The sequence below is a fragment of the Synchiropus splendidus genome, chromosome 13, assembly GCF_027744825.2.
Source record: "Synchiropus splendidus isolate RoL2022-P1 chromosome 13, RoL_Sspl_1.0, whole genome shotgun sequence".
NCBI lineage: Eukaryota > Metazoa > Chordata > Actinopteri > Syngnathiformes > Callionymidae > Synchiropus > Synchiropus splendidus.
In genome coordinates this window covers 2,081,534-2,094,226 of record NC_071346.1, presented here as the reverse complement: position 1 = coordinate 2,094,226, position 12,693 = coordinate 2,081,534, and the positions used below count along the sequence as shown (strand labels likewise).

Here is a 12,693-nt window from a genome sequence, read left to right as displayed (position 1 = left end):
TATGCAGTGTGTGAGTTGAAGGGTGGTCAGACACAAAGTGATCGCAGAAATGATCAGATGGACTGCAGGGGGTTTTCTATGAAGAGGAAACACATGGTGCTCGGCTTGGGACCTGGAAGACTTCAAAATGTGAAACACTGTTTTTCATAAAATAAACAACATGTAAAACCTGTAAACTACTTTGGTGATAAACTAAGTACCTTTGCCAAGTGAGTCACGTGATCGTCGGTGTTGTCCGTAGCTCATCACGTTTAATTCTTTTAGGTTTTTTTGGTGCAAATACATCTGAGTATGTTTGATATGTCCAGACAAAGTGAAAAAGACCTTCAGTTAATCAGTTAAAACAAACAGACACCTGACTAAATGTGACCATAAACCAAACGAGATGGAGCAGGAAGCCAAAAGAGACAGCCAACTCTTTGTTAGTGACAGGACATACAAGTGCGGCGTTATTTAAATGAGAGGTTTATCTTTGACTTCTTCATTGCTTATGACTGGATATTACGACAACAGTATCTTGGTTGCTGGATGTTGACGTTTGAAGAACAAAAAAAGGATGTCACTTGTGGAAGGAAACGAGTCACTGATGACAGCAAGCTGAGAATTGTGAAAATGTACCCAAAAAAGCACTTCCAGCAAAATGATTCCAGACTTTCTGGACATGGAAGTCATGAATCACTGTAAGTTTATTTATTTATTTATTTTTGCTTTCAACGTTTGAAGTCAATCATTTTAAAATAAAACAGTTTAAAGTATCACCCAAGCCATATAAATATGGTGGGAAAGTGAATGAATGTATAAAAGTAAAGGCAGCAAACTTGGTTAAAATCTGTTGTACTTCATTTATGAATGAACGAATCGTTGCTCAGTTTGGTCAGTAGCTCATCAACTAAGGATCCGGATGATTGAAAAAGCAATACACATTGATTTATGGAGACATTCACACGTTTAGAGGTCAACTCATATTCCCTGCATGTATTGCTCAATAGTTCCTAGGAAGAAAGGCCAGCACCTTGTCAAAGTGCAAATCTCAGCAAAGGCAGAAACGGAATCACTGTGCCCAAATAAAAGCAGCGCCCTTGACCAGCAACCAATGAGGACAGCGCGAAACAACAAGGATGAAGGCAAATACTGTGGCTTTGCTGAGTCTCACCCTTGTGTTCCTGGCTCCTGCTGCTCTCGGTAGAGTACACCTTTCTTTTCTTCATCATTTTAAGACAAAAATGGAAATTATGCTAAGACTGATGTCGATGAAGACGATTTGTATCTTAGCAGTTAATGTTAAAATGTTTCATTATGGTTAAATCCCAAATTATGTGGCCAATGATGTTTTTTTTTTTTTGTTTTTTTTTTTTTTTTAGAATACATTCGTATTTTATTCATATTACAACCAGCACATCATAATGATGTATATATTTCTTGCAGGTCTGGGATTTACACTGACCAGCAGATATTTTCGCATTTGTTTGCGGGTCAGTACGGGGCCTTGCCTTCAATTCGTTTGGACCAGTGGAGACCGGTTACTGGACGTCGCAACTACCAAGTGTTTGGGAGCCCAAGGCAGAACTCAGGGAAGTGGAGTCAGCCTTTACGACTGTGATGAAGACAGTGAACTCCAAAAGTGGGAATGTAGGAACACCTACGGGATCGCGCTCAAAGGTCAAGAACTCTACATTTATTTACGCTCGAACAGCGATCCAACGCTCACCAGAAGTGCAAGCGTTTTAACACACCTTCACATCAAAGAGACCGGGAGGGCGGCGTGCACTGAAACATTCAGAGGTATGTTGACTTCGTCACATTTGAAACCTGCAATACTCATCATTGAACTTGAGTTTAAAAAATAAATGAAGTGGATTGTTGAAACTGAAATTGACTTTCTAATCTGCTGATGCCAGAGTTGTTCACCATCGGAGGAAACGCCAACGGGAGGCCCTGCATGTTTCCCTTTTTTTACAAAGATAAATGGTACAGTGACTGCACCAAGACTGACGACATAAACGGTCAGGACTGGTGTTCAGTTCAAACCAAATCTGAAAAAGAGCTTTGGGGATACTGCCCAACTCAATGTAAGTATACCACTTGCATGATGAACCACCTGGAATTTTAGCCATAAAATCACCCACGGTGACATGCTGGAGGTCCTCACTCCAAGACAGGAAATTATGACTCATGTCTCAAGGACTTCCTGGAGGCAGGCGATTCACCCATAACATCTTGGACCAAAATCCTACAGCCAAGCAGAACAAGAGCTCGTCCTCCAACACACCATACAAACCTCATCATAACACTGACAAGAATGAAGAAAGAAGCAAAAGTGTGTCAATAGGAACGCAATGAGGAAATAATACTTCAATACGACACTGTATTGTCACATGACTTGCAAGTGCAGATTGCCCATTAAGAAAACCTTAATTCCTGCAGCCAGAGACCAGTGGACCAAACATCCAGTGACCGGGGCGTACTACCAAATCAACGATGGCTCCACTCTGACTTGGTCTCAAGCGAAAAAGAGTTGCAACCAGCAGGGGGCGTCACTGCTCAGCATCACTGACCCTCATGAGCATGCTTACCTTACAGGTACATCAATGTGACAACACTGGCATCCAGACTGAAACATCATTTCACCATCTCCCTCACACCTTCACAGGACTACTATCAGGAAACGGAGCCAAACTTTGGAATGGGCTGACGTTTGACTCAGAGCACGGGTGGCACTGGTCTGATGAGAGGCCCTACCGATACATCAACTGGGACTCAGGTAGGCCTCTATGGTCCCCCTTCAAATACAAAGACGTGCTGTGGCAACCCCTGGCAGGGGAGGAAGAAGAGTAATGCAGATTTCATTCTCTACAAGACTATCCGATTGCAACTCCGGGACACGTCTGTGGTTTTCTTCATCCCGACTCCACGTATGCATGGCAAAATGCACCATGTAGCAGGAAGCTCGGCTACATCTGCTACAGCGGACCTACGTTGCAACGTCCTACACCAAGTACGTACGTTTCTGTGAGGTCCTTGTGTTTAGTCCTGCAGTTAACACATTCATGTCTTGTCAACAACAGTGCCAGAAGACAATACTAGATTCTGTTCAAGCCCCTGGATTCCCTACAACGGTCACTGCTTTCTACTCAGTCGAGACCAGAAGACCTGGTTGGACGCTCAAGCAGAGTGTCGCAGCCAACGAGGCGATCTGGTCAGCATCCACAATGTGGAGGAACAAGGCTTTGTCATTTCTCAACTTGGATACGGTACATGACAACATCAGGACGCAATTCTCACTGAACTGATTTAGTTTTGATTTACACAGTGAGAAAATGGACACATTACTGGATCGATGTGACCTTATTCCTCAAGAGTACAATGTTGAGAGAGTCTGAAACAAAGACAGAATCAGAGTCACAATATGCTGAGGTCGTGAGCGGGAGTGATTAAAAAGGACAAGCTCAGAAATGAGTTTAAAAGTGAAAGAAAATTCTGCCTCGTTTCCATAACAAAAGCTGTTATCAAGTCTTATGTGATCCAATGGTTCACAAACAATTCAAATCGTTCGACTCTTATATGACTTGAAAGGACCTTATTTAACTGGGTGATGAAGGACATTATAATAATACAATACGACACAATGACGAAAACATGAACGTTATTTTCTGTCTGTGGCCCAGGTCCCAGTGATGAGCTCTGGATTGGCCTGAACGACAGGAGGATCCGCCGCTTGTTCGACTGGAGCGACCACTCCACCGTCAGCTTCACCAGCTGGGAATTTTTAAAACCTGACGTCAAGTCCAACAAAGAAAAATGTGTCCTCGTCAGAGGAGAGGTGAGCATGGGTGTTCTTGGTGACTGAAGCGAATCGCGTAAAGACAATGGTTTCTAAAGAAACAGTCACACTGTAAAAGTAGACCTATGGATTCTTATGACCTGTTTGTTGTTTCAGCGGGGGAACTGGGCAGATCGATCATGTGAGGAAAAGCACGGCTTCATCTGTATGAAACCGAGTGCTACACACCCAACAGGAGATGAAGTGGACGTAAACAGTGGCTGTAAAACTGTAAGAGTGCCACACGCTCAACACTCATTTACTTTTGTGACAGCTTTCGTTTGCTTTTTTCTATTTCTAATGTTGGAAGTAATGCTAAATATTGGCAACCACCATCTCTGGATCCGGTTGATTTAAATGAGTAAACAAGTAAAACAAGTGTTGCACCAACATAACATCTCTAGTACAAAACAGCAGGAAAACAACTGACCCAACACAAAACACATAACAACGGGAGCGTACATTTAAACCCCTCTAACTTTCGAGCCACCAGGCAAACATCCTTTTGTAATTCAGACTCACAGAAGCAGAGCTTGCCACGCTCTCAGCGATTTTAACTTTGATGTGGCTCTGACAGGGATGGAGGAGACATGGCTCGTACTGCTATCTCGTTGGGACACAAACGAAAACCTTTGAAGAAGCTGGAGAACACTGCAAGAGTTCAGGTTCCTATCTGGCTGATGTTTCCAATGGGTAAAACTTTGATCTGTTCCTGAGTCAAAGTAAACTACTGAATTTACTGGAACAATAACAGTTGTGTTGCCTCTGTAGTGTGGACAATGCCTTCCTCGTGAGCTTGGTGGGAACCAGACCAGAGAAGTATTTCTGGTTGGGCCTTTCTAACCAGAAAGACGTGGAGGTGTTCGAGTGGACAAACACACCTTTTGTCAAATTCACCCACTGGAATGCCGAAATGCCTGGTAGCAACATTGGAACATCCCAAATGTATTCACATCCCCATAATTAATGTTGTTCATTTGACTTTCAAGGTACCAACAAGGGCTGCGTGGCCATGACGACAGGGATATTTGCAGGACTCTGGGACGTACTGCCGTGCACCAACAAGGAGAAGTATATCTGCAAGCACCTGGCAGAGGGTGTCAATTTAACTCCTGCACCACCGACTCAACAACCACCACGGTGTGAGGAAGGATGGACTCGAGTGGGAAAGAGGAACGTCTGCTTCAAGGTTTTCCGCTGTTTTACCTCTCAAAAAAACTCGCCTTGTCAGAAAGCGTCAGACACTGCAATTAAGATGGCTCTCAGCCCAACTCTATTTGTGGTTCCCACGTCCTGAATAACTCTACACAGTCCAGAACCCACCCGGACTATTGTATCTCAGCAGTAAGAACACCAAGCCGCCACAGTATCAACTGAATGGTTGAAGGAGAAAAAAAAACAACAAAAAAACATGCTTAAACAAGTGAGCACTTTTAAACCGCTCAGGGACTTGGTCTAGTCGTTCTGTTGCTTGGTGTCACTTCAATTTAAAATTCTCCAGATCCAAATCTAAGGAAATCTTGCTGCCTAACCATGGTCAGCTGACTGCTGTGAGTGACACTGTGGCCTGATCAACAGGAATTTTTGGACTCATCTTTGGGGAAAAGGGGCTGGTACGAGGCCAGAGAGTACTGCCAGGCCATGAGAGGAGACCTGCTGAGCCTTCACAGTGTTGAGGACTTGACCGCACTACCAAACAAGTACGACGTGTGACGTGAATGAACCAGTTCAAATACATTTACGTGCACGAAACTGCTTCCTTTCAGATATGCGAACATCTGGATTGGACTTAGCGCTCCTGACACAAAAACCTACGTCTGGAGTGACGGGTCGCCGGTACTGTTTATTTGATTTGATGAAGAACTCAACACCATGAATTCAAATGTAAATTCAGCTTTGACCTCTTTCACAGTTGCAATTCCAGCACTGGGCGAGTGGGCAGCCAGACAATAAGAACAGTGTGGAATCTTGCGTTGAATTAAATCTCAATGACATACACAACAATGGATCTTGGTCGGACGTGCAGTGCGAGAAACAAAACGGATGGCTGTGTCAAATGGCAGCAGGTAATAAAGTCCTACTGACCTACTGTCAGAGAAACAAATTCTTCACTGTTAAACTGATCTATGTCTTCCATGAACCACGGTAGGACTGAAACCAAAAACCCCTCCCACGCCAAGCCCTCCTGGTGAGTACAAACTCTCTTCTCTTATCACAGACACCGAGCTTATTCACCTTCATGTTCTCAGATTATAATGTGACTGCTGACGGCTGGCTTGAGTGGCGAGGACATCATTATTATTTCAGCAGTGAAAAAAAAGCCATGGAAGACGCTCGTCACTACTGCAAACAGAGACACGGGGACTTGGTCACCATTCAGAGCGCGGCAGAGAATCTCTTTTTATGGAGACAGGTTGGTGGGCAGCTGATGCTCGTTGAAAGGTTGGGGTTTCCGTCAGAAACAATCAGTTTTTCTGCGCAGATTCACTCCAGTTCAAGAGATAATTGGATCGGTTTGAATGTGGAACTGGACGGATCATTCCAGTGAGTATGAACGACAAGAGTCAAATACTGTTGATCCTGCTCAGAGATCTAGCTGTCAGACTCTGCCTTTACCTCTTCATCATCCAACAGACACATGACCCTCAGTATTGTCTTCCTCTTCTTCATCTCCAACATTCTTGATCCAACACTGTCTACTCCTCTCTTAAGCATCTGTCCTCCCTAATTTTCAAACATCTTCCGTCCGCATGACAAGTAGACAAATTAGACCATGTTACCATTTTCTATGCCTCCAACAGGTGGATGGACGGATCTTTGATGACATTTGTAAGATGGGGAGAAAATCAACCTCTTTTCAAGAACAACGACGAACTCTGTGCCATTCTGACTACATCAACAGGTGAGAGGCTTTTTAAACACTGATAATGCTGTTTACACAATCAGAGAGAGGATGTGGCAGTCACTAACCAAGCTGAGAGACCACTCGCTAAACACTGAGCTGCCTCTGACACTGTATAAAAGATTCTTCATTTTTGTTAATGATGGCAAAAGTGAAATGTGAGTCGTTGTGCATTGCTTTCTCCTTCTGGAAGGGCGGTTCAATTCTAAACCCCTCTCTATGTTTCCCAGGCTTCTGGCAGGACCAAAATTGTGGAAGAGAGTTTGACTTCATTTGCAAACGCAGCAGCTCAGCGCCCGCAAACACCACCGTGGTGCCACCCACAGACCCTCCAATGAAAGGTGGCTGCCCTGAGCAGTGGGAGAAACTGAACTCAAAGGTACACAGATCTTTTTGTCATTGTTTTTGTATCATTGAAGACATTGATGCCACCATCACCTCTTTGCCTCGTTCAACAAAATCATGGCGAATTAGTCATGTCTTGGATTAGAGCTGCACAATATTTTCTATCAAAGCAGAAAACCGAGGAAAGAGCAGAATGTTAAATGATCATCTCACTGTTGTCTACATCAGTGTTACAGAATCGTCGATGACAGCGTGGAGACATGGGAAGGTGCACGGTCAAAGTGCAACGAAATGGGAGGAAAACTGACCTCGATTGTTTCAAGACACGAACATGGTTTGTCCGAAGCGATTTTGCAGTGAAACTATCACAGCCATGAACACTAACATCCAATCTTCTTCACATTTCTAGTGTTCTTGATGAGCAAAATGGCGTTTACTAAGAAGACAGACTTGTGGCTCGGTTTGACTGCAGATGATGGAAACATCGTCTACTGGACAGATGGAAGAGCACTGAAATATTCTGCCTTCCATTCAGCGGTAGCACACAATCTCACAAGTCACCTACTAGCCCGACCTGTTGGTATTTGCTGCAGTAACATTTCACTTTTGTCACTTTGCTTGCAGTGGAATAGATACCAATCGTACTACATCAATGACTGGCAATACGTAAGAATATATTCGTTCTTTACATGGAATCATCACAGCCCCAAATCAAAATACAGTCTTGACCACACTGGAATGATTTGTAATTGTGTGGGCTTTTAAGAGGAGGACGTGTAGATGATGATTTTGTCTTTGTTATAAATACATTCACACAGAGCAGGCTTCCACCAGGAAGCCACACCGCCTCTGTGAAAAACGCACTGAAAACAACACCTTCAAGTCCATGTGTTGTACGTTATCCGCTTGTTTTGATTGGTTAAAATACGTTTGATCACTTGAGATTTCATTTTTAAAAAGATATTTTTCTGAAGGAGTGGTGGCACTGAGCCAGACTAGTTTCCATGTTGCGGAAACTCTGCACAGATCAGACCCAAACATTTTCACTGTCGGCAGAAGGCTGTATTTTGGTATTGGAAATATGGAAAATATGTTCATGAACTGCTCTGACATGATTCTTTCATTTCTCAGGTGCATTACTTCACTGACTTTTGGAAGGTAAGAAAAGAAGCATTACCTTCATGACTTACAAGATCTTCATCCATTCAGTTGTGATATTAAAACGTTCCTGCGGTCCCTGTCTTTATCTCATGCAGTAGTATTGACATTCAAAGACCTTCACATGACCCATTTCTTCTTAAATGATTCATGAAATACTGTAGCTTCATTTCATTATCAAAAAGTCTGAAAAGTTTTCTTTTTTTGAATGATACATTTCTTCGAAATCACAAGTTTATTTGCATAAATGAATTTCAATCCTATAAATTCATTTTAAGTGTGGGGGGCATAATATTCATAAGGACCGTTGAGGAGGGCGCTTTTCTGCTACATCATTTGAGTAAAAAAAACTGAAAAAGTTCACAAAACTGAAAACACAACATATATGATAACAACATAATGAATGTAATAAAGTCTATTAAAATAATATCAAAGACTGTATAATTACGTTTCAATTTGTCTAACTAAATTTAACTCTGAAAAGCAATAAGGGCAAAAAAATATATTCAACCAAACATGACAAAGAAATTTTATCAGCTTGAGTGCACCAATATAAGAGAATATCCTAGATGTTGCCTTTTGATGCTGTCACTCTAACATGCCCTTTTTTCCTGAGTAACCACTGTATCTTTACATGCCAGAAGAAACAGTGCTTTGTCATGTCGACTCGCTCAATGCAGCAACTCGGGACATGGATGCCAGCATCCTGCAGTGACACCAATGGATACATCTGTCAATGGAGAGTTGGTGAGTCTTGCCAGGAACTATGTGACTTCATTGTCACATTAAAATTCATTGTCAGGTATTAAAAGTCCACGTCCAGACAGCACAGGGTTTTCTGACCAACTGTTGCGTGTGGACTCCTCAACAGACCCGTCTTTCAAGGATGTGCCAACGGTTTACACAGACTACATCAAATTAGGGAATGACTCTTTTAAGGTGATCCAACAGAAGTTAGCTTGGGATGACGCCAAGAAACACTGCGAGGACGACGGTGCCACGCTGGCTAGCGTGTTGGACAAACGTTCAGAAAGTTATGTCAGTCTGATGGCGATAACCTTCAACTCTTCCATGTGGATTGGACTGAGGAAGACTAAAGTAAATGGCTCCGTAGCAACATGACAAACCTCCCAAATGTGAGCGCACTAACTGAACTCAAATGTTTCACCTCAGGACGATGGATACTTCCAGTTCATTGATGGATGGCAAATGACAGTATTTAGATGGGGTTGGCATGAACCCAGCCGTGACCGCCACTGTGTGTACGTGGACACTGACGAAAGATGGAGGACTGCTCACTGCAATCGGACAGCCTATGCCGTCTGTAAGAAATCGACAGGTGGGCCTTCTGTTAACCTGTCACGCCACGCACACAAGTTCAAGAAAGACCATGAACCGGGGAGCTTGACTCTGGGTGCTGTAGCTCCGAATTAATGGATGAATTAAGGGGGATATTTAGGAGCTAAATAAAGCTAAGAAGAAGAAGCTAATAAAAAGTAAAATAACATGAACATGAAAGATAAGAACTAAACTAAACTATATTTGAATTCACCATGCATAAAGAAAATGAAACACTATGAAAGTTGTATTAAGACAGAGATCAGGGGCTGTGAAGTGGAGAAAGAGGAGGAAGAGTGGAAGAGGTGGAGGCAACAGTCACGGGTGGCCTGTGACAGAGGAGAAGCAGCTCTGGAGTCAGGGGAGCTTTGTAGGACAATTCTGAGCGCTGTCATAATGTCCAGTTTAGAGTTCAGAGTTATGAGACGCAGAGATGAAGACACTGAGGTTGTCAATGGGAGTGACCGGAAAGATCAGCAGTGAGGATATCAGAGGGGTATGAGGAGAGGTTCAGAGACAAAGTTAGGGAGGGCAGATGGTTTGTGGATAGGAGAGACAGTGTCAGACCAAAATGCATGAGATGAAGAAGAGGTTTATGATGAAGGAGGCTGTGAAGAGCGTGGGTGCTACCAAGGACTCAGAGAGAAGAAGAGCGTGACACAGCTGACCTTTGTGAATCAAGATCACAGCTGTGTTAATGACGGCATGTGATCAAAGTTACTCATCCATTTATCAATACTATTTGTTTCCCAGCTGTTGCACCGACGTCACCAAGCGTCCACCCAGGAGTTTGCCCAGACACACACAGCGAGTGGAGCCACACTGCCTGGCTACCATTTAAAGGCTACTGCTACAAATTCATAGAAAACAGAATGTGGTGGACCGATGCCTCTGGATACTGCAGGACACACGGTACGATCTTGTTTCATTTGCCATTTCTCAAACCAAATCAAACGCCAGTGAATGAGTACAAACTCTATTCCAAGGTTTTGACAATAAGTCCAATTTCAAGATAATGACACAACAGTGTTTTTCAAGGTGGACACCTTGCAAGCATCGTGGAACCAGACGAACAGAAGTTCATTGAAACTCACGCAAAGATGTTTGAAGACAGCTTCGACAGTTTCTGGATCGGCTTGTACAAGACCCGAACAGGTACAATTCTACACCATCAAATAGCTGGATCGAACGAAACAACTGGAGAAATGGCCAGTGATTTTGAAAATAAATGCTTTTCCAATATGTAAACCACCATCTGCAAATAACAGGGACATAGAAGTGGCAATGTACTGAATGAACATTCCGATGCTTTTACTTGGTGTGTCTACAGAACGGTGGTTGTGGGAGGACACTGCAGTCATGGACTACATAAACATGCAACTCAACAATTCTGGGATCAAAGACTATGGAGCCTTGAGAACGTCTGATGGGACATGGCACACAGATAATGTGTACATGTCAAAAGCATTCATTTGCAAAATGGCCAAAGGTATGATTCGCTGGAAGAAATCTGCAGATATGGAATAGTAATTAAAACAAGAATCTAACATGCTGTTCTAATCCACATCTAGTGATGCCGCCATCACCGTCTCCAACTGCTGGTAAGAACACCACCTCTTTTTCTGCAGCGTATTATCTTATTCCATCTAAATATTTGCTGCACACAGGAACTTCTATTGGTGAGCGTCGAGGTCGAAGTCACATCGCCATGGCGACTGTTGTGGTCCTCAGTGGACTTGGAGTTGGACTGCTCATCATCTTCGCATTCTACCAAAAATCTCGGCGCCCCCTTCCTGCGGTGGAGCATCTGAACAACTTTGATAACCCACTGTTTTTCAGCAGAGAGGAACCTGAGGTGGCGGTCAACAAACTCGTCGTCACTGCAGACGACCACATACTAGACATATAATGTGTTTGCAACACAAGGATGGAAACACCACCTGACGCTTGCACCAAACACCATGTCATTGGTGTGATGGATCAGATACAATACTCAAAGGAAATTCCTCCCCTGAGTTCCAATCAAAGTGAACAAACAAAAACGACCACTACTTTTGGAGATGTGGACCAGAAAGTTCTGTCAGAAATTTTCAATTTGTGAATTTGAACAAAGCATCACCAACTCTCATCAAGTCCACAGACTTTTCTCTCCTCCTCTTTGGTCATTTCAGAGGTTGTCACAGGAGGTCCTCCCCCTTCAGCTGTCTTGATCCCAGTCCATTTTCATCATTAACCGCACTGCTGCTGTCCTCTTCTCTAAACATCTTGGTCCAACATTGTCTCCCCTCAAACCGTCTTACACATCTCCTTACTCCGCCACATGCCTCTCTAATGGACTCACTCCTCATCTTGTCCAATGACAACCTCAGTATCTGTGACTCACCAATGATGGGAAAAAGGCAACGTTGAATGTGAACAGCTATCACCCAAAACACACAGTGGCATAAAGTACTTCCTCATTTTGTACATTTCGTCGAAAATATATTTATTGATATATAAATGATGACTCCACTCCAACAATCACCTGTGAAGTTTGGTCGAATGTGGGGTCTCTTTTTCGACCTGGTTCCAGACTATTTACTCGGGCTGACTATCTGTGTGCGTAAATGGCACCAACCTTTATGAACACGTGGCAATGAATGGAGGTGTTTTGTTTTGCTTTATTTGTTTCTCTTTCAAACACCTATCATCTGTACAATGTATTGTTGTGGACAATAACTCTCGGTTGTAATCTCCTTTTTTTCTAATCCTTGTAAAATTGTCACTCTGTCAAACTACAAAATTTCAATTTAAAAAAAGATATGAATTAAAAATAAAGAAATTTTAAACAATATTTTTTTTGTTTTCAATAGGTAGGATAACTTAATTGAGTAGTGAAACTACTAAACGTAAAGGTGAGAGTGCAGCAAACAAAATTGAAAAACTCACTGGCTTCCTCATTCTTGTTCCCAGTCAATCACAGATAATAGAGGAGACGGCTGGGTTAGAAGGGGTTGGGATCTAGAATTAAAATGGGTGAGAGGTACAATGGTATCAATGTTAGAAGCAGGATCAAGGAGAGAAACTAAAGGATTTACTGACCACAAATAGCGGAATGGGTGGCACTGTAGAGAACAGCAGTCACACCGGC

The 12,693-nt window shown here is 43.0% G+C and overlaps 1 protein-coding gene across 1 annotated transcript; it reads left to right on the top strand.

Annotated features, from left to right (window-relative positions):
- Positions 1–1,109: 1,109 nt before the first annotated feature.
- LOC128769033 (macrophage mannose receptor 1-like) lies at positions 1,110–12,328 on the top strand. The gene is made up of 31 exons (XM_053882277.1): positions 1,110–1,182; positions 1,426–1,782; positions 1,899–2,069; positions 2,425–2,580; positions 2,651–2,761; positions 2,858–2,995; positions 3,066–3,251; positions 3,666–3,820; positions 3,938–4,051; positions 4,398–4,513; positions 4,592–4,740; positions 4,810–5,009; positions 5,399–5,520; positions 5,587–5,656; positions 5,733–5,886; positions 5,970–6,008; positions 6,070–6,364; positions 6,622–6,722; positions 6,953–7,101; positions 7,296–7,401; positions 7,477–7,604; positions 7,692–7,733; positions 8,199–8,225; positions 8,867–8,972; positions 9,097–9,323; positions 9,399–9,564; positions 10,317–10,475; positions 10,602–10,718; positions 10,894–11,052; positions 11,135–11,164; positions 11,231–12,328. Exons 1-31 carry the CDS (start codon positions 1,119–1,121, stop codon positions 11,470–11,472), a joined length of 4,356 nt encoding a protein of 1,451 aa, XP_053738252.1. The 5' UTR covers positions 1,110–1,118; the 3' UTR covers positions 11,473–12,328.
- The last annotated feature ends 365 nt before the right edge of the window (positions 12,329–12,693 follow it).